Genomic DNA, 22,847 nt, shown 5'->3' on the forward strand with positions numbered 1-22,847 from the left:
TTTTAAGTTAAAAACATAAGTCACCTGGTTGCCTTAATTTAGTCAACAAAACAATAATCTGTTTTACATTCTTTTAACATATTATTTAAGTTCAGTTAACTTAAAGGTTTAAGGCAACCAGGTTACTTAGTCTTAACCCTGTGTGGCGTTCATGTTTTTGTTACTCAGTGGGTCTGGTGAACCCACTGCATTATTGTTGTTTTTTTTTTAAATCAATACAGCCATAATAATTTATGTTAAAATACCAGATGTTTAAAATATCACAAGTGGCCAGTGTAGGGTTCTCCTTTAGCAGCTATAGCCAGTCAGCAGCCTGTCCATGTTGTCCATCCTCACACATGCACACATATGCAAACACACACACTAACAGTAGGACATGTAGGAGGAGAACAGAGTGAAAGGACACAGCACCTCCACACTTTTATTCCCTGCAGATTCACCCCAACACCACGTGTAATATAAATGTGTAGGGGGTTTACAGTGTGAAATCACTGAAAATGTGTTATTTTATATGTTCTTCATAGAAAATGAGCAAAGGCCAAAGAATCTGAGGTTGAAATAATATTAAATCGTTTAAAAATGGGTCCCAAGAACATCACACAAGGGTTAAGATAAAATACTCAGTCATATTTTACAGTGTGCAATGCATCATGTGGTGTAAAACATGAAGTGTAAGTCAGCTATAAGATGAACTGAGTTGAACCCAAGGCTATGTCCATTCTCCTAAAAAACAACTTAGAAACTGTGCAAATGAATGACCATTTTTTATTATTATTATTTTATAATACAGTACAAATGGGAGCTTGATTGCAGAAACAACATGTTGGCATACCTCAGACCGTAAACATACACACATTCACATATTAGAAAGGAATTTAAATGCACTGTATGCAAAAATAACAAAGCACTTGTATATATGTAATGTAAATGAATGAAAGGCAAACACAAAGTCTTAAAGAAGAATTCCACTGTTTTTTTTCCCCCAAAATTTCTGCATAATTGATACAATGTAAACAAAGTCATTCAGTGTGGTTTTACTGTGAAATTCTTTGTTTTAAAAAAACATCAGTCAGAATTGTGCTTAGAGGAACTACACATCTAAAAAAGGTGACATTAGAGGAAGTTATTATATGAAGTGGTTACAAATGTGCTGTCTGAGGTGTGAGACACTGTTTTACTATAGTTTTGAGATACGGTTTTGGCCTAAAATTGTAAGGCAGGACATTGTATGTAAAATAGTATCAAAAGAAAACTTTCAGATTTACCACTATTTCACCATTACATATAAAAACTCAGAAGATGCATGTAGGGTCAGTGGTCTTTTAAATAGTAAATAAAATGGCTATATTTGCGTTGTAGACGATATCACCTCTGGTTTCTATCACCACCATCATAAAGAAACCCAAGGTTCACATCAAACCACTCTGATCGACTTTTACATCTCGGTGCAGGCCTTCTTTTAAAAACAGTGGAAAACCCCTTTTGCATGGATATCCATCACATACTGTAATCCGCAGTATCATGATGAAACCTGCATGACAGTAAGACCAATGTGCTAACTTATGACTGGGAGAAAATGTGATTATACTGAATAAATCATAGAACAATACATTTGGTCATGAGTTTTTTTTTTTTTAAAGAATGGAACCCATCCTTTTTGATTGCATCAGCAATGAAAGGAATTCAAACAAAACACAAATTCCTAAGTGGAAGGAAGAAAAAACAAAAACAAAAAAAGGTTACATGATGGTATAACAGTGAGAGACTGCCCATATATATATATATATATAAATCAAAAAGCTGAAAAGAGTGGGATGCTGGGAAGTTGTTAAACAAAAGTAGAATACGTCTAGAGACAGGGCAATACTGTGTGGAACATTCATGATCAATTCTAGCAAAACATAACCAATAAAAAAAATGTGATGAAGGCAGTGGGTATAAAATGCATTTTCAGGGAATGTTACCTACTTAGATTCTAAGCATTTTTCACACAATATTTAGAACTTTTTAGAAGTTCATTTCTGGAGTTGACTGTAATTTCAAGGTAGCATCAAGTGTTTAACAGTTACATGAAAGAGATTTGTTTATTATTGAATAATACTTTAGCTACTGAGTCTTTTAAGGCCTTTGTGCAAAAACTCTAACCATACCCATTATTCTAATAGTGTTTTAAAAGCTGTGACTAAGTATTGTCCCTAATAAACCTCTTATGACTGGCCAACTGTCTAACACACCGAAATACTTTAAAAACTTTACACATACTCCATAATACAACTGAGCAATGGTCACATACCTTTCTGTTGGAGGACATTCCATGTTAAAGATTCTTATGTTAATCACACATGATTATGTAGAATGAAAACTGTCCAATTCTTTACCAGGTTATGCGAGGCACTGCACAATTTTGAATCATCTATCATGCTAGGTAATAAGGTCATTTTTACCAATTCATGTGCTTTTTTTCAAATTTTTGATCATCAGTCTTTGTTCAATAAACATTGCATGCAACACATAAGTAAAGCTTTGTCCACCCCTGTTTAGTCCTTACTTCAAATAGTTTTGATTCATGATCAGTATCAGTATTTCAGTAATACTAGTATTCATAGGCAACACTAACTCTCCTTTCATCTTCCTTAAATGTATATTTTTTTTTGTTCAAAAGGCTGGTATTTTATGACAGTTGCCATTTTTCCTGTGCGAGGCACGCTAGAAGCTGAAGGCAATGAAGGCAGACAGTTGCACTGGGGCTTCAGTACAGTACATTACTTCTGCACTGAACAGCCAATGTCACCAGTCATTCATAGATAGGTCCAAATTCAATATCAAACCCTAACCCCTCTACTCATATTTTAAATTGTACGACAGGCTAAATCAGTGTAGTATATTCAAAATTCAACCAATCACACGCTGAGGTGATGTGCTTGTGATTTTGCAGTCAATCATCTACAGAGTCCTTTGAGAAAAAGCAGCAGGGCCTGGTGAAAGGGATTGGTTCTAAAGGCCATGCATAGAACAAACAGAGTTGTTAAAGTTATTAAGCCCTGGGCTTGCTGATGAAACTAAGCAGATGAACAGAAAGAACAGAGAGCCACTCCTACCCAACAGGGCAAGGCAAAACTTATAAAGCACGCACAAAACAATGTGGCAACCACATAATCAAAGCACAGTCAATCTTGTATCTAAGATTTGGTTTCAGCATGAGTGAAAAGGGTTTCGTCCAATCACTGCATGGCCTGCTTGGCACGCTTTGTGTGGCACTTCATGCACAGAATTCTTCCATCCAGTGGGTAACAGCCATCAGCGTCTGCCTCTATGGAAAGAGGGCGGGCACAATCCTGTGACCAAGAAGAGAAACAAGAGGAGTGTACACCATTTTCTGTAATCTTTTAAGTTAAACCGATTTATAAAGTAAATGTTTTCTTACTTCTACACAGTGTCATTACCTTAACATTACATTAATAAAACAGTAAAACATTAGCAATGCCAATGATGGAAGAAACAGGCATTTAATGAAGGTAATAAAAAAGGCATTAGGGTAACCAAAAATGCATTAAAAAATCCATAATATTGACTTCCTGTTCTTATGAAAAATCCTCTCTGTTCAGACCCCAAGGAAAGAGCAACAAATCAGTCAGAAGCTGAGCAACTAAACAGCCTGAAAAAAGAATCCGATTTGTTAGAAATCTCAAAGAGTGGGAAGCTTGATACCCAACTCACAGAAAAAGCTCTAGATGAAGAGCCAGTATTGAACGGAAGCCGTTCTAAGGGCACTATTTAACTCACATATTTTTCACATTTTTGATCATTAAAAGAGAAAAAAAAAAGGCAACCATGCCCTTAAGGCATCCAAAAAAGTAGTTTTCATGAATAAATCTTTTGTAACAGTAACAGAAGGTAACTTTATAAATAATTCAAACACACACACACACACACACACACACACACACATTCAAACAGGCACAAGGTTCTCGTCATACCTCACAACGGTAGCACTTAAGGTGAAAGTTCTTCTCCAAGGCAACAACCCTGACTGTTTCTTCACTCCCAGGGTCAGGAACAATTGGCTCATTGCAGCTCACACACAGAGGAGAAAAACGTCTGCAATCAAGATAGAGGGCAATTATTATATAATGTAATATTGTTCTCACATGGCCTTGCTCTCTTATGTTAACTGTGATGGGCTGCGAGTGCTGCAGATGCTCACCGGTGGTAATCAGGAACACAGAAGGGGTTGTTGTCATCATCAGTAATGAATGGAGCGCCCTCCAGTGTGCAGCTACAGGCACTGCAGCGGAAACAGTGGGCATGGAAACACTGGCCCACTGCTTTCAACACGCGATCTGTAATCCGCTCCCCACACCGAGAACAAATTGCCAGGGAGTTCTGAACACACACACACACACACACACACACACACACACACACACACACACACACACACACACCAGAGATAGCGAGAGAGGGTGTGTTAAAACAAACAGAATTTATACATTATGTTGTAATAACTGATGACTACTGTGATTTTGTGCAAAATTGAAATGCAGAACTTGTAGCAAAACTGCAAAAGAGGCTATGCAGAAAGCAGTAGGTTACAGACATTCCCTCTAACAAGACAAAAGTCAATGAAAGCCAGAAAAATAATGTGAAAAAGGCTTAATGGCCAACCTGGCTTTAGGACCAAATCTTTGTAAGTTACATTTCTGGGAACGTAAGTGAGCATTAGTGTGTTTCTTTTTTAACTTTAAAAGGGCAGATATCCTCAGTTAACTGTCAGTTAAAATGAACAAGCGCTGGAGCTAGGACACGGACTAATGAGAATTTGTGTGCTGACTCACCACATAGCAATCCTCGCACTCTGGCGTTCCATCACGGTCATAGAACTGCATGCCCTGCAGAGGGCGCCGGCAGCTCACACAGCAGAAACAGTGAGAATGGAAAAGTTTGTCCATCGCCCTGACTGCAGGCTGAGACCTCGACAGACCCTCCCCACACTTTCCACACACCTCTGCAAGGACAGACAGAGTGAGTCAGAGTTAATGGGAAAAAGTTATTGATTAAATGAAATAGTGTATATATACACACACAACTTATTGAGGCCTGGGACAAACTTATTAGCACTACTCAGTTTTCAGAATTATGAAGTGGAGCATGCACAATTATGTTCTGGATATCTATTACAGTGGCTCGCCTGTGTTTCAGTGTCCAGATATGTATCCGGGCATCTAATAAAAACAGACTTGTGCATCAAGAAACTGACTATTCTGTGATTTCTTTGATACTATGGCTTGTCTACTGGTGACTAAGAGTGAAGAAGTAATAAATGGAGTATACGCAAAACTATGCAAAAGTCAGAAATCACCCTTCATTTATTTAATTTCCAAACATTATAACAGCCATTAAGCTCAAGTTATTTATTTTTCAGCATCAGAAAAAAAGAAACAACTTTAACAGAAAATGACCACACTTTACATTTTTTTCATGAGACTTGATTTCAGTTTTTTGAAGAAATCTAAAGGGATATTTTTCCCTACATCTATAAAGTCAAGTCTTCGACCCTGGTTGCATTCTGCGTCACACAATCCAAGTAATCTCAAACAAACTGAGCAATGTAGAGATCTGGTGTGGCTAGTCCATTGTTCTGAGAAGATCAGATTTGCAATTTTTCTTCTTCCTTTTTTTTTTGACCATTTCCTTTTCTCAGTAATGGCTTTTTGACAGTTACACATCCTTTTAGACTCAGAGGTGTGGTCTTACAGTGGAAACAAGGACAGAAACACCTGGAGCTTGATTTTCTCCTCTCTCTCAAAGATGAAAGCTTTAGGTACTGTTTCTCTGATCGTGACAGTTTTGGTGGTCTACCAAGTCTTGCACAGTTGTTAGGAATTTCATTTTCTCTATAGCTTTTAATTTTTTAACTCCAATTTTGGATTTTTTTTTTTTTGCATTTCACTTTTTTCTTTCACTTTCCTCTTCTTTAAGCAAGTGGGTTATTTTATGTCTAATCACTTTAGCAATATCTTCTGAAAAATGAATAACTTGTGCTTAATGGCTGTTTTGACTGGAAAATAAATACATGAAAAACAGTCTATGATTTTAGCACAGTACTGTATGTGTAGGTGAGTACAGATCAAGAGTACCTGTTGGTGCAGAGGTGATAACTGGACCCTTTTTGTCCATGTCTTTAATAAAGTCCTTGGTCAATTTCTCCAGCTCTTCAACTTCTCTCATTGAGAGTGGAACACCAGCAGGGGGTGCACTTGCACCAGGGCCTGTTGGCTGTGGAGCCTAAAGACAAGAGGGTAAAACATCAGCTTGTCTATAACACAGACATCAGGGGGAAAAAATGTCTCTAATTCATCAAAAGCTGTGTGATTCTCTCAACAAATGCATAACACGATTACTCCACTCACTTTGGGCGCAGATGGGTTGCCCGTTGGTTTGCTATATGAGGAGATGGGTGATGAAGCTGGCTTAGGCTGTGGGGCAGCTGGAGGGGATGGAGCCACTTTCTCTTGGCTGAAAGTTGGTGTAGGTTTAGAGTGACTGAAAGCTGGAGAAGGTTTGGGAACACTTGCTGGAGGAGCAGGTGCTGCAGCAGGAGGTGCAGCAGGAGGTGCAGCAGGAGGTGGAGGAAAAGAGGTGTGGGAGGGGACATTGTTAATCCCTCTTGTACCTGCAGTGGTTGCAGGACTTGATGGCTTGACACCAAAATTAGAAGCGTGTTGGCTGGTAGAGAATGTTGCTTTGGGGGCAGCTGCAGGGCCTTTAGCCAGCGGCTGCGCAGCGGGAGTTGGAGCAGAGACTGTGCTTGGACCCGTCTGACGTAGGGTGGTACGGGCACGCAGCTCCTCAGCCCAGGGAGCTGGGGGAGGGCGGTCCTGCAGCTCAGGTGGGGGCAGGAAGGACAGAGCAGGTTTGGGGGCAGTGGGTGGCGGCTTTGGGGCTGGCGCAGACAATGGCTGACTGGGCATCTAAATAAAAACATTCAAAACACATGAACTTAAAGCATCATCAGAGCAGACAGTACCCCAATAATAATGCACTCTTAGCTTTGTAAAATCATGCTGCACATCATAATAAGTAGATTAAAGGTTGTCAGTAAGAGTTACGATTAAGAGATCAGACAGTCGAGTAGATGTTTGTACCTTTGGGTTGAAGGGTCTTCTGGTTTCCATTTCTGATAACATATCAGTTAGAGAGTCCAGCTGTCGGTCAAAGCTAGTCTGCTTTTCCATCGGTCTCTACGCGGGGGAGAGAGTTATAAAAAACACGTGTGAGAGAGAACCTGATGATTGGGAGCGGGACAAAGAGAAAGGACAAAAGAGGGCGTGAGCCACAGAAAATTAGATACCAAAGGGGAAAGGAGTTAAAACGACAGCCAGAAACAGGGAGGGAGAAAATTAAGCCTGTTGTGAAACGTTCCTGAGCATGAAATTAGCACCAAATGAAACAGATTTGACCAAATTATCAAAGAAAATAACAGTGGTGAGTGTAGGAAAAATAATGAGAGGGGAACATAAGGAGACTCCAGCTTTTCATGCTGAAAAATGGGGAAAACACGCTGCCACACAACTGGTTATAGACTACTGCAGTTTACAGGGTGTGGAGACTAATGCATCTAATTTAACTCCTACAGGTCTGTTTAAATTAAATCCCATGCAACATTATCAGTGACGAAAAGTAAAAGATCACATGTATTTAAAAAAGACACTTTAGCTGAGACATATACTGTCACATTTTAGCAGTGCACATCTGCACAATATGCTGATCATTTAATGTGGCATCAGACCCTAACACTGCATCAGGGTCCACAGTCATTTTTACTATCTGTACTCTCTATAGATACTCAGAAATTTGGGTTGTGCGATCCGTCAGTAAGTAAAATGTAACATCTATGAGGCTGTAGTTACTCTGTTGCACAAGAAGTCTAGTAGTATTTATGAAAATACAAGAACACACCTCATAATAATTCTTGAACAATGAGTAATATTACAGCCTGTTGCCTAATGCTCCAGAAATCTGAAATAATAGTATTCTGCATGAGAATAGTCTATCCTTCCACTACTGGAGCATACAGATGCTGCCTCATTACCACACACACCACAATGCCACATCCAGAAATAGAGCTAATGCTTATATGGGCATAACAGTGGAGAGGGAAGCTGCATGCACACTAGTGCGCCTCACAGGAGATAAGTTGTGAAGGCCTTCAAATTCTCAAGGGAACCATGATGTGGGAGAACACATACTTGAGGTCAGTAATATGGTGAGCCACATATAGAAATGCATATAGATATTATACAGTTTACATTTTGGACAGTGACAACTTTTAACACTGACACCTCCCAGTTCCCCTGGAAAAAGCTAATAAATAATTAACATAGTAGCCTACTGGTAAACTTTGGATGATAGAAACCTAGTTTACACATTAAAAAAAGATTTCATTAAAGTGTTTAAGTTTGACTAAAGTATTTAAGCATGACCGGCTAGAATGTCTTACACATTTACATTTTAAAACTTTGGATGAGAAATATTTAAAAAGAAACTCAAACTTATGAAGACAACTTGAACGGAAGATTTCATTTCACATTTCACTTTTCATTGACAATTTCTGACCACATTTTCCTATGTTAATTTTACACTTTTTAGGCATGATTGGCTAGAATTTGGCACAATAATGTCTCAAACATTTACATTTTTAAGTGGTTACATCCTGTGCAAAGCTTTTTTTCTGTGTTGCATCTGGCTTGCTTGTCAGTATCCAGCGCACTGCATAACTAATGCACGCTTATACTTTTTGGAAACTCACAAGCCTTGTGGTCCAAACTTCTATATGCAAAAATATCTAATATTCTAACTATAATTCACTTGTAAATAATAATAATAATAATAATAATAATAATAATAATAGAATACATAAATAAAGAAATTGATTAATGCAATTAGTCAAACGAGATGTTTAGTCAATAAACTAAAATGTATTAGCTGACTAATCGAGGAGACGGCCCTACTGTGCTTTAGCGCGTTGGTTGGATTCTCTTTATGGTAATATGTAGCATTCTTGACGTATTCAATACATGAAAACAGTTTTTTCTTCATAGCTGAAAGTATTATTCAGTTATCATTAGACTCTGTACTTGTTAGTGATGTTACCCATACACCCAAACAGCATCTTCTGTGCATGCTTGGACAGGTCTGCAACACAGCTGATTTCAGTTCCTGCTTTTTTCAGGGGCTTTTGCCTTTAGTCTTGTTTTAAGAAAGCGTAATGCATGGTTAATAGGATTCAGATCAGATGACTGACTTGGCAAGTCAAGAACATTCCACTTTTCGGCCTTGAAAAACTTCAGCAGTATATTTGGGGTCACTGTCCTGCTGCAATGTCAACCTCTCCCCAGTGAGTTTTATGACATTTGGTTGGATCTGAGCAGTTAAGATGGTTCTGTTCTGTTCAGAATTCATCCTTTTGCTAATGTGTGCGTATCATGAATAAAGACAAGTGAACTAGCTCCACTGGTAGCCACACAAGCACAGTGTTTCACTGATGATTCCTCTGCACTTTCCTCTTTTCATCACTCTCCTTTTGCCTTCGTCCCAGCACTCCACATTCTTGTTCTGGCTTTTTCAGCAAACTAACATGACTTTTCTGTTCTTCCAGTGGTTTGTGTCTTGTGGTAAGGTTGGTCTGAGGTTAGAGTTTTAGACTTTTATTCATGGCAGTCTCGGTCACATCTATGCCTGTGTCCTATGTAGTGTTCTTGGTCTAAGAGACAATAGCATCAAACTCCAGATACAACTGCCACATCTGCAATCAACTAGTATTTTGTTAGCTCTCTTGTTAGCTCAACATACTGCTGGCCAAGAAACCACCCAATTACTCACAGTCCCCTAAAACAGGTGAAGCAGGTATAAAAAGAGCTCAAAATTCTATACGCTTCACCCCATATGGACACATATGCCCTTAAAAGTTAGAAGACTGTACCTAAACTTCATAGCTATTGTTTCATATCAAATTCAAGATGCACAACAAAAACTGAATCACTGTCCAGTTTCTTACAAACTGTACTGTACTGTAATGCAATGGCACAGTCAAATCAGTGGCATAACTACCAGCTGTGAATGTCAGGCCAGCAGGTAAGTTAATAATATAATTCAAGCATTTACAAATGATATAGCACCAGTTTGGTTTAGACGCATTATTAACCTGTATACAAATTATATTGTCATTGTCGGGGTCCATATCTGTTTTTTTTTTTTATTATTTTGCACTGAGGCCCACAGGATCCTAGCTACGCCACTGAGGCTAATGTCAGAAGGGAATTAATTTCCACAACAGCAATCACTGGGGACTTCAACACAAGCATCATAAATTCAGTATAACACAATAAGGTCATATAAAGTCTACGTCCCACTTCTTACCTGAAAGCTGGTACCAGTGCCAGGCTCGGGTAGCGGCGGTGCAGGAGGGGGAGGGGGAGGGGGAGGAGGTGGAGCAGGACAGGTACTTGAGGACATAAAGCTGATATCTTCAGGAGGTACTGGGAGGGGCAAGTCATCTGCAACTGGGGGAGGGGCGGGAAATGCAGGTGGAGGGGCCTCAGATGCAGGGGGTGTGGTCTGGCATTCAGGGGGAGGGGCTGGCAGCTCATCCAGTGGAGGAGGAGGGGGTGGAAAGTCTGGTCAGGGGAAGTGAATAGGATTAAATACATGAACACAAACAATAAACAAAAAAATTTTACCTACAAAATATACAAACTGCATACAGTACTGTGTAAATGTTTTATGCACCTGAGAAACTAGGCAGTAAGCATTTTTACTCAAAGAAAAACACTAATATTAGAATAAATACAAATGCCATTAATACAATATGAAGTGATTTCACATAATTCAATGTGTTTGCTTAATCATTTCCAAAACTCTCCTTGAGGCAGCCTAACATTATTTGTATTTATCATCCAACACCTGGATTGGCCAATCAGTACTTAAAATAAGTGTGCTGGTGGTGGCTGGGGGCATCCAGGAGACTTCCTGAACCAAATTTGTTCACCAAACCAGCTCACAAGATATTAAAGTCTGCTTACTTTTGACTGCATTTATGTTTATTTGCATCAATTCTAATGATATATGGTGCTTTTTGAAGCAAAAACACACATACTGCCAAGATAAATGGTGTTAAACAATGTGCTGTGCCTAAGACTTTTGCACAGTACTGTATATTTACATATCTCAGGAAACAGACCAATACTTGGCAGTCAACATCACTTTTACTGAATAACACTCAAAGCCTGATCAAAAAAAAATTCACACCAAAGACCCAGCTGTACTTCTGTGCTTCTTGCATCCTGTTGTTTTCAAATTATTTCTTAAACCAGTTTAAAAGCAGCACCAAGGTCAATTTAACTGGTAAAAAAAAGAATTCAAACATGATGTCCACTTCCTATTGTCACATTGTGAAAACCCATGTGGTCAGCAATGTGTTTGTCAAAGACCACGCAAGTGACTAGCAAGCAAAAGAAAAATGTACATGCATCCTGCATTCATTATGACTGTTTGTTGCGCAGGTCTTTAGAAATTAACTTGATGCATCCATAATATAAAACACAAACATAAATGGTAAAGGTGGTATATGATAACATGATGTCAGCAGTGGACTGAACATACCATGAAAACAGCCCCTTTTGCTGTCAGTTTCTGCAATCGTCTCAACATAAACAATAACACAGTCTCATCTGTTATGTTCATTGTTGACCTTGTTGTGCAAAATCAGAATTTGGGAAAACTCTCATGAAAGCCTGAAATGTTTTGGCCATGACCTGCCCACTAATGCCCACTTAAACCTTCAGATAAACAAGCAAGGACACAGACAAGTATGTGCAATGATGCTGGTATAGCAGTTGCATGTGTGCATTTACGCAGTAATTAAAAGTATCACTCAGAATAAAAGTATACCTCAGTCCTAACACTTAACACTAAACATCAATGTTAGAGATTAATTAGAAACTTGGCATGGAAGTTGCAGCTGGGGTCTACCACTTGTGGCAAGTAGAGTTTTGCCTCAACAGGAAGAACAACGGTAAACAAACATCAGAATGAGACTAAATGAGGAGCATATGGTCAGCTGGCTCACTTTTCTTAAAAGAGGATCTGTAGTTCAAATGACAAAGTCTTATAACTAAAGCTTGTTTAGCAAGTTACTCGGATTACGTGAACATCTGCATCTGTTTTCTGATTGGCATGCTGACAAAAAAATATCCAGACGTTTCCTGCTGTAGAAACATTAGCATGATCTGACAAGCCTGTTTTCAGAAGATGAACTCCATTTTCAGCACACTAACCTTACTTAGCCCTGTCCCCTAGACTCTCCTCCAAGTGAGGGGGGGAAAATTCATGAAGGTGCTCCTACCACCAGTTATTTTTCCATCTTGTTCATCTAAAGAGTGACAAATGCTACAACACACTGATGTCAACCACACTACTGATAGCCATCTACCTAAAACCTCAAGCATTTCTTCCTAGCTCAGCACTGCAGACAGCTTTGCACAAAAGGAAGAGGGAAACAATTCTTCTACCGCATGAGCTCCATGACCCTAGAAACTTTCCACATCAGTACATGGTTGTGTTCAGCTCTGATATGAAACTTGCTATGACACCGACGTGCTAAATCCAGATCAACTACAGAAATTATCTAATAAAACTTGCCATATACGGTGGTCACCCCAACAGAGTACCTATTTCCTGATGGGACAAAAATAAACGTGTGAGACTATGTGCTTAGAATGCAGACACATTTCTTTTATTAAAATAAACTGTCTTACCATCAATGGCTGGAGGCGGCGGGGGCACCTCCCCAACCCTACCAATCACACCAGTGCTTGCAATTGATGAAGAGAAGGTTGGCGTCTGTGATAGGCCAGACGGTCCTTTGGGTCGTGGAGGTGCAACCGATGCAAACTTTTTTGGCTGGTTGTAGAAGGATGGGGTTGAGACTTGGAGAGACAGGGAGGAGGTTACCATAAAGGGTTTACTGCCATTGGAGTCCTCCATCTTGATCTGTGAAAAATGGGGAAAAATGATTCATCACTCACTGCCCATTACATGAGCCTCTTGGGCTATTAAAGAGTACAAAATTTTCAAGACTTTACACTTGAAGTGGAACAGTAACACAAACAAACCTTGACAGACTGTAAAATGATACACAACTGATAATTTAGCTTGGCTATGACCAAAATGGACCCCTATCTGTTTTTTGGGCACTATTATGATCACTAACCACTTTTCTCTTGGTGCCCAAATGGACATTCTGAATGATTCTTTGGGTCACATGGTCAACAATACACTTGTAATAAACAGTGCACACTATAGCACGTACACTAGCTGTACATCAAGACGTTTCAAATAACATAAATCAATGCCACTACCACTGCTCTATAGAGAGTAAATGATTATGCTGGCTTCTGAACACCCTCTGCAGGCACTGGGTATATCTACTTATATTACAATATGCTGTAATCATACTTTTACAGACTCCTTCTTAAATCTACAACCATCTCTCCTTGGAACAAGACCTATTCATCATGTATACTAGGGTATGTTTTATCTTTCTGTGCTTGTCATCATAACAGTATATTGCAGCAGAGTTGTAAACACAAATTACATTGTGATTTTACTTGTTTTAAAAATGCCATAGAAATATTACAATATGAAAACTGCAGATATTGTTCAGACCTAAAGTGAGAAGAGAAGAGGAATGGAAAGCAATGATATGCACAAGCATGCTGCAGGCTACTTACTATGGTTAAGGAGTTCTACAATGTTCCAACAATGATGCTATACTTTGTGCTCACCACATCTGTACAAGGAAAGGTTTAGGTAAATGTAACATGTATGTGATATGCCTTAGGGTGGCCCCTGTGTCCAAAGTTATTCTCAAATATTTACCTTAATGTTTGTCTACCTCACTCAACCATTTCCTTCTCAAGTCCACTGCTTTCTGCCTAGAGATCATGCAGTACTGCATATCATACCTTGTCTTCATGCCACAGGAGCGCGCTCGTAGATATGAGTACAATACTGTGAAACCCATCATAATTCTTACACTGAGTTCCTATTGAGGGAGTAATACATGCACAAGCTCATCCTCTGACCATTGTTTCATATTCAAAGGAAATCCCTGTGTTCGTTCACATCTGTTTTTGTTTTGACTATCATGTTATGTTTAGAAGAAATCACAGCTCTTTAGGTCTGGTCGTTTGCCACAACCAAACTTAAGGGCCCACCCTCGGACAGAACTACATAGGCCCAGAACAACACAGTTGCAAATGAGTTCCAGGTCAGTCGCTCCATGTACAAACTGTCGCTTGACAAGACTGTTTTATTTTTGTTTGTTTTTTCTTTTGGCAGCTGCAGAAAGAACAATATGTATACTCGTCGATTTAGATTTATGTGGAAAGCTCAGACAACGCCAAGCTTGCCCCAGTGTAATCATGTTTGTGCATGTTGCTATGGTGCAGGCTAATATTTAACCAAAAGACACACTACACTCCCACTGCAATGTTCCGCTACTGCCATTGCATCACATCAGACCAGCTGACTCAAGAACAGAGTAAATTCTTTCTAATGGGACATTATAATATTTCATTAGTCTAGAGTGGTAACACATGAGCAGATCATTCAATAATTTGGGAAGAGTTTTCAGTTACACTTGCAACACTTTCATTATGAGAAAATTAAAATAAATGTATATTAAGACAAAAACAGTATAGATTAGAGTCAAGAGTTCTATGCCAAAATCAAGTATTTGCCCTTTCATTATTTGTCAACATGGCACCTTCAATCCCTGAAACACACTGTACTGGTTGCTTATAGAGATGCCTGTCTCTAGGCACCTCACAATACGATTTGATTCAAGGGTGATTCAGGGTGCCAAGACACGATTATACAACCCATTCTCTATATTCTCTTACTCTTTCTTCTCTTCAAATGACACAACAGTGACATGTGTGCTAATAGCTTCCCTGCTGGAGAAACTTCAGACTGCTCCATGTAGGTGAGTAAATGACTGAATTCCAAAGCCATGCTCATATACTTTACATATTAAAAGGGTTTTCCATCATTGTAATGGAGGTGCTCTGGAATTCATTGATGTTCATAATTTTCCAACTCATCTGAACCATCAGAACACTTAAGCTAAATAGAAAATGCTTAGAATTTTCCTTAGGTGCCACATCATACTCTGGCAAACCCGCAGCATATTTTTCCTTTGTATGATGCAGTTTTACAGCTAATCCTTCAGCAGATATTTGACCTTAGAGCCTGACTCAGAGTATTACTGGATTAGCATTTTGGCCAGTTAAGAATCTCTTGAGCTGGTTGTTAAACAAAGCTATGTTCTTACATAGGTTATAACCTTTGTCTGCTAGTTTTGACCCTGAACCTGTATCAGCAGAAGCATTTGGAATTCTGAGAACAATTTCTTTCAGACAATCCAAAAAAAGTGGTGTTCTTCACCTTCTAAGAAAATGTGCAACTGTATGTACAGAGTTATACATAGTGTGTGTTTACTATGGTTTCTGGGCTTTTACTTCATATATACAAAAACTGTGACCAATTTGTGACTGTAAACGTGTGTACTAGAGAGATCTCACACCTCCTCCTCCAAGCCAGGCTGCATCAAAGTATCCTTCCTTAGTTTATTTTACAGTAGGAGAAATACAGAGGCTATATAAAAATCTGATTAGAAAATCAATGCAGAACCTTTCAATTCAAAATCTTTCAATAATCTTGCAAAGAGACAAACAATGAGACTCACAAGAGTGCAAACATGTATTTTATACAACAAAAAAGCACAGACAACTCTGTAATGTACTAATATATGTACTTTGGTGAATGTCTTTTAAGGCAACTATGTAATCACGGCTCCTTTGGGTGATGAATTCCTAACACCATCATGGCTCGGTCTTGAGCACTTTTCATGTTGCGGCATGAGCAAGACAGCAACAGATTCCAAAAGTATTCCTGAAATGCTGATGTCATCTGAACAAGAAGCAGAATTCTGCTCCACCTGAGCTCAGCTTAATATAGCACAAGAATCTATGGTTGATTCAAGATGACGTAATAGATCTTCCCCTAAACAGGTCTTATTTTTCAATACTGGCGTTGATCTATGGAGACATCTTCATATCTACACCTCTCTGTCCTGCCCTCAAACAGACGTCTGAACTAACCAAACTGAAGGACAAAGTTTTACTGTTTTAGGACAGAAAGGTCCAGGAAGTATGTTTATTTTTGCTAGCAGATAACCAGATTCAGTGTACTGCAACAAACAGCCTCACGCACAGAACAACTGCTTCAGCTCTTTTCCTTTAGTTTGGAAGAGATGTTAAATAATGCAAAGGTAAATGCTTTGATGAAATATTCACACAACCCAGCCAAAGAGAGGTGTACCAGTTATATAATGAATAGTGGACTTCTAAGGGAGCTTTGTAAGTAAATATACACTAAAGTACTCTTTTTTTTGTGCTGAAAAATAAAACAAAAAAGGCAGCTGGACATGCATCTCTATCTCGTAAGACAAAAATGTTTAGGCCCAACACCATTAAAGTTTTTTTTGTTTGTTTTAGCATGAATTTATGTGCCTGATCATGTTATGCACGATTCATCATACATCATTTAGAAAACAAAATTCATTTCCCCCCCTGTAATCCTTGATAAAAGTATAGAAACCACATTTCATGTAAGGAAAATGTGATTTTCAATTTATGTTTAGTTCAACACATTCCTTCAGCTACAGACGGAGTGGTAATTTACCTGTCAAATATAGTAATGGTAAATTGTGATGAATGAACTTCTGAAATGGTGATCCTGACAATTATGCTGCATTTGGTTTATTTCATTGTGCTGTTGCGATGAGTTGTTTTTAGACGTGCCATATTACGTGTCACAAAAAATGAATTATGCCTGCTCTAATGCTTTTTTGAGGGCAGAATCATCCTACTCCCAAATTCACCCTTCTGAACATAATTCTGAAGAGTTTAATGAAAAGGGGTCCTGACCAAAACAACTTTTTCAGCATGATTCATAGGCTTATAATAATAGTGTTGTCCTGTGTATATGCTGCATCCATTCTTTTACAGACCAAGCCAAGCCAGGATCAGATAAATACTGGTTCACTTTTTGAGCTCCTTTCATCATAAAGGAACAACAGGATTACCACAGTTCTAACACAGTTCCTTGTAACTAACTGCTGCACAGTGAAAAAGTGAAGTGCAACTCACCCTGTTGCTCCATTACTAATAGTGTGAGCAGCTAACTGGTAACAGCTTCCCTCATATGTAATTTCTGGATATGCTGTGTCCTGGTTCGTGGCTTTATTAGTCCAAGTTACTAACCCATGATTCATGCACGCTGCATTATTCAATTGTTTTGGTTCAAATCCAAATATAGACCAACACATGTTGCCAATTTAGATAAAATGTCCAAAATACTAATTATGGGAGGTCCCCTCTAATTCAAGTCAAAGCTCTGGTTATTCTCAATACACTGAATGTAATAATAATCACAAGTAACTAAACAGAATTCAGTGTATCTTTCATTACTCATTGCATTCTATGCCATATGAACACATGCAATGAATGTCATCAATGTGGGGGAAAAAAAGAGCAGCTAAGCTAAAGGAACGTTATAGTTTGTGTGTATGGATGAGAGGGTATGAGAGTTGGGGTGGTGTGTGCTTGTGTGTGTGTGTATGTGTGTGTGCGCACAGTTAAAGGAGAAACAGCTGCAATGCAAAGATTCCAAAGCCATTCCTAACACAGTTCAACATATGCCTGTGTTTCATCACTCCTCCAGAACAGCTGTGAGCTGAGATAATTTCTTCCATAAAAGCACTACATGCCCATCATTATGCTGCTCCATACTACTTCCAGTTGTTAATCTGAGACCAGTCTCAGCCATTGTTCTGTGTTTCAAATTAGGTCTTGAGGAGGTGGTAGTCGTAGCCTATAGCACTTCACTATGATATACAATATCTGGTGATGATTAGCAATATCTGGGACAAACTGTGAAACAGCAGAGATTGCATCAGTAATGGCTCCTTGCGTGTGTTATGACCGAGTATGTTGAGACTATGTTAAGCATTTCAATATTTCTGAAGGTTTCCCTTTACAGACTGTTTTAGACTTGATTCCAACCACTCAAAGTTCTGTAATCATGTCTCGGAACATGGAGTAGAAGACGATGGTTCATAAAAACTCAAGAAGTATATGCTTTGTCTGCTGGTTCCAGGCAAGGCCAAAGCACAAGGCTCTGTCCTGCAACAGCAGAGGCATCTGGATTTATTTCAGAGAGCCCAAAAAGGTGTTCCCCATCTATTCATTCAATGTCATGCACTTTTACTCGGCACAAAAAAATGTCAACTAATGGCAAATTCTATGCCATCTATGGCTAAAGCCTGAACAATATCATCAGACCTACTTTGAAAGAGAACAATTTGTTAGTTTAGTGGTTCCATCAACTCAACTGCAAATATTAAAGTGATAATTTTACTAAAGATGTGACTTGATTAACCAAAAAGTTAAATAAAAAATAAATCCTAAATCATCATTCAGATGGAAACTTTTTCTTTTTTGCCTGATCAAGGACCGTGCAGGCTTTTCAAACTGATGGGACAGTGGTGCAGAAATGGCAACTTAAACAACAACAGCATGACATTCAAAATGCCAGCTAGCTTTTTTTCTTATTAGTGGTCAGTCAAGCACAATTAAAGAGACATTGTTTTGTGTAAGGAGGGGCTGGTACAGGACAGCTGGTGAAAAATCTGTCCTAATTCTGGTTGTGCAAGGCAAGACTTGACAACAGCTTCTTCCAACACAGCACTGCCCAACTTAAATCCAAAAGAGGAAACGCAAAAGTGCAAAAATTTCACAATCAAAATGAACACTGCTCTTTATTTGGCAACAGTAAATTCATACTGAACCCTACAGCTAACAGCATAAGTTCGATAAAGGAAATAAGCTGACCACCCCTTTAACAGTCAGCGGTTGAATGACGCAGACAGTTGCACAGACACATTTTATAGAGTAGACTTGCCCGTGTAATATAGGAATGTCTGGAATCACAGCTGCTAATGGTATTTCTGTTGGCAACTTTCCACAACACTGTTTCTGTCTGCAAGGGCAACGATGCTGACAAGAAAATTTGGCTTCCCTCCCTGCCAATCTTTCCATCATAGGATTGTATCACAAAGGGGAATGTTCTTGCAAAAGATAACAGACTAACATGAAGATACCCCACCTAGGTGTAAAGGCTCACAGAGTGGAAGCAGACTAGCACAGGTATGCATACTGTGTGCAATGGAGTACCAGGAATATTTGCAATTCTGCAGACAAGTCCCCCCCATCACTGACTGCTAAAGCACTGATGGCTTTCTCAGAGATAACTCGGGATCTCTGCTTTGTGTGGCAGTATTTCATTTAAAAACGCTTCTCTCATTTTGAAAGATGTTGCCAGTCATGTCCATGACGTCAAGGTGAGCAAGAGGAAGAATGACTACAGCCAGACAAAGGCAGCGCCTAAAGATTACAACACCGGCCTAGAGTGACTAATCAGACCGTGTCTCCTGTTCCATGATAAAGCCTATGGAAGCTCTCTGTAGGAATGACGGAGTGGTCTTTGGGACAGCCGTTGGCTTTTTTATCGTTGCCCCCTGTTGACACGCCCCTGTGAGGAATGCGCGCTTATCGCTCACTGATTGCGTCTCCATCACGTGAAAACCCCGAAAATAATAATCAACAGTTGCTCACTTGTATGACTGTGTGCGCTAAGGCCTTTCTTTAGGAACCAAATGTAAGCTTCTACGAGAGAACAACCACCAAGCAGATACACTGGGAGGAACAAAGCGTCTCTTTAATGAGTAGGACGGAGGACCGCGTTTTCCAGACATGGAGGTTACAATCATGTGAAGATTACAGCCCTGCACTCTCGTCCCAACACCACAGGACATTTACTACATGGGAGCCTCCAAACTGTGCCCAGACTCAGCTAACTACAAGCTGATCTTCGAGAAAAAAAGTCTCATTCATTCCAAAGTTGTTACGCTATCTCCATCCAAACTCAAGCTAAACACTAGGGACCAGTTTCTTGGACGTGAATTAAGCCTAATGTTGGACTGAACTGCAGTGTGAATGTTTAAATCCCGTTTTGTCCAGGCTGGGTCCGGGAAACTGGTCCTAGATGAGCAACACTGGGGAAAAATTCCTGCTTGCAGACAAAAGCCAGGGGAGTAACTCAGTTCAGATGAGTAAAAAGAGCTGGCCTTATATGGATATCTAGCCAACTACACCAGCTACCTGCCAGCCAACACAACGGCAAGAGAGAAGACAGGCAAGGCTGGGTCGCTAGTTCACTAACTACTTTACTCACAACGACAGTAAAGTGGTCGTTGCTGTTATTTATGGAAGTATCTATGTTTGATAAAGCCCGATTTACCTGGAGCGTGGGGGCAACTGAGAGAGCAGTTACCGCCCCACCCCTCCTCTCTAACGCAAATGAACATGGTACGAGGGGGGAAAATAATATAAAATGATCCCAATACCTTGAGCTTTTAGAAAACACAAAGAAGTACTTTTATTGTCAGTCCTACATTCAGTCAGAAATGTCGCAGTGTCAGGCAGACAGAAGACTGCAGTTAGCACACTAAATTAGCGCCAGGCTAGCAGCAGACACAGCAGCACTGCTAATGACTGGGACTGTCCGCTTTCAGACACAGCATCGCCTGGAAATCCGGACAGTGCGAGTGAAGCGTCTGACAAACTGCCACAAAACATACACTAACAAATGAAAAAGGGTCCTTACTTCAGTTTAGTTTTTTTTTTCTCAGAGCAGTTCAGTTTAACCCAGCAGTAGTTTCACTCTCTCAGTCAGCGAGCAGGTCGAACAGAGCAGCAGCTCCACTAGGAGCGGATTCAGACTCAGTTCCTCCACTCCGCTTTAACGAGTCTCTGCTGCGATGGCCCCTCCCTTTGTGGTCTAATATCACAGTATGAATTCAGTCCGGCGCTTAGTTAGTTATTTAGCAGGCTCCGTTCTCTTCATTGTGTTTTCTTGGCTTCTGTTCGGAGGTTTTTCTCCACCTGGAAATGTTGCTGTGGGAACTTTTCCCCAGCAATATACCCTCACTTCCGGCTGCAGCTTCCGCCTTCTTCTCTACAGCGCTGAGAGTGGAGTGAGTGAATGTCTGATCAAGATTAGCTCTTTAGGCTAAATTTCATACATAAATCCAGGATTGTGTCATTTGTCGTTCACACCTAATTTCTGCCCATGTTACACTGAATTGAAGGTTTTCTACCACTTTCTGACAAAAAAGTCATGAAGACCTCTCTTATTTTGGGCAAAATTAAGTCGTTTGAAAGATGTGGAACTCTTACATGCTTTAATTACTTTTTTTTTACACAGCCTATATATATATATATATATATATATATATATATATATATATATATATATATATATCCTCTTTATACAAATGCTTAGAATTGTGATTTGTACTTTTTTGTTAGTTGTTAATTCTGTGTTTTAAGGGGCATCCTACACTCCTAGTAAAAGAGTTAAAAAGGTTGCGTAACAATAGCAGAACCTATTTTAAAGGTTCTTTAGTAGGTTTAAAGGTTCTTTTTGCATCAGAGAGAGGGTCTATACAAAAACTATTTTTTGCATTCAAAGATTGTCACGGTTGCTTTTACTAAAATACCTTTTAATAACCCTGTTTAAGGGTGCGGAAGAAAAGATAAATCCTGCCATCCTGTCATCGTTTCCCCCTTCTACCAGGTTGCCATGACACTAATTTTGAGTTCTCTCAGACACTAGTAGAGCTTTAAAGCGACACAAATAACATCACACATCAGATTAAAAAAACAGCTCTAATCTCTGTTTCTTGTTTGAAAACCAAAGTCCAACTTACCTCCTTGTTGGCACAGGCACTTTGTAGGTGTTGGAGTCTTTCTGCCTCAGTAATTCAAACTTCTTTTTAACGGTAACTCTCTCTGTCTTTCCCTCTCGCTCTCTCTCTCACACATACACAGTTCCTGTGTTGCTGTTAGACCCTCCCCCTATTTGTCTCCCAAAGGAATGACACCATCCCTCCAAACAAGTTCTTTCTCGTTTGACTTTCACCCAGGTCACATCTATCACATGCCAAACACCTCTCTCTCTCTCTCTCTTTCATACACACACACACATACACTTTCTCCGTCCCCCGCTGTCTCTCTTTTTCTCCCTCTCTTCCTCTCTCAGGATTCTTTAAACATTCTTCATTCTATGACATCAACCCTGCCTGCCTTTCCTTGTAAGGGCAGAGTGAGCAAGAGAGCCAGAGAGAGAGAAGGGAGGGAAAGATAAAGAAGGTTGGGGGTTGATTAGATACAGACACCGAAATGAGCAACGTTTGGCAGGAGAAAGGGCGAGAGAAAGAGAGAGAAAAGGGACACACGGTGCATTGGGAAAACACTAAGCTCAAATCAACTCCAAACCCAGAGGCTTCTAAAAAAAAGCCCAACACTTTCAAGTGAAAAGAACTTTAGAGCGGTTACGGTCAACCCCACTTTATTCCACTGCTCATATGGTTTTCCACAGCCAGCTCCAACTGTAATGTGAAACACATGAGGTCATCCAAAAGATATTAACAGTTCTTTTATTAAAACAACGCCAAACATAAAATCATCCACTAAATAGGGCTGCAGAGTGTTGGATTTGATTTGAAACATATAATGTTATAATGCTATGTTAGTTTCAGAGAAGTGGGAATGTTTTTTTTTTTCCCTGCAAATCTCTTCATGGAGCCAGTTTAATAACAA

At 39.5% G+C, this 22,847-nt stretch overlaps 1 protein-coding gene across 2 annotated transcripts; it reads right to left on the bottom strand.

Annotated features, from left to right (window-relative positions):
• Nucleotides 1-747: 747 nt before the first annotated feature.
• Nucleotides 748-22,198, bottom strand: zyx (zyxin). 2 transcript variants are annotated; one of them, XM_036584635.1, is made up of 10 exons: nt 21,956-22,198; nt 12,816-13,050; nt 10,420-10,676; nt 7,146-7,241; nt 6,411-6,971; nt 6,138-6,285; nt 4,836-5,005; nt 4,205-4,383; nt 3,978-4,098; nt 748-3,335 (listed from the first exon to the last, which is right to left on the bottom strand). In XM_036584635.1, exons 2-10 carry the CDS (start codon nt 13,042-13,044, stop codon nt 3,222-3,224), a joined length of 1,875 nt encoding a protein of 624 aa, XP_036440528.1. In that variant the 5' UTR covers nt 13,045-13,050; nt 21,956-22,198; the 3' UTR covers nt 748-3,221. The 2 variants fall into 2 exon arrangements, with proteins under 2 accessions (XP_036440528.1, XP_036440537.1); XM_036584644.1 differs by lacking the exon at nt 21,956-22,198 and adding an exon at nt 20,851-21,234.
• Nucleotides 22,199-22,847: the final 649 nt, after the last annotated feature.

Source organism: Colossoma macropomum, unplaced genomic scaffold (assembly GCF_904425465.1).
Source record: "Colossoma macropomum unplaced genomic scaffold, Colossoma_macropomum, whole genome shotgun sequence".
NCBI classification, from domain to species: Eukaryota; Metazoa; Chordata; class Actinopteri; order Characiformes; family Serrasalmidae; genus Colossoma; species Colossoma macropomum.

Coding starts and splice junctions, on each gene's coding strand:
- zyx (XM_036584635.1), bottom strand. CDS start 13,044: ATGGAGGACTCCAATGGCAGTAAACCCTTTATGGTAACCTCCTCCCTG. Junction 6,286..6,410: donor GCAACCCATCTGCGCCCAAA/GTGAGTGGAGTA, acceptor TCTTGTCTTTAG/GCTCCACAGCCAACAGGCCC. Junction 4,384..4,835: donor AGTGCGAGGATTGCTATGTG/GTGAGTCAGCAC, acceptor GTGTGTGTTCAG/AACTCCCTGGCAATTTGTTC.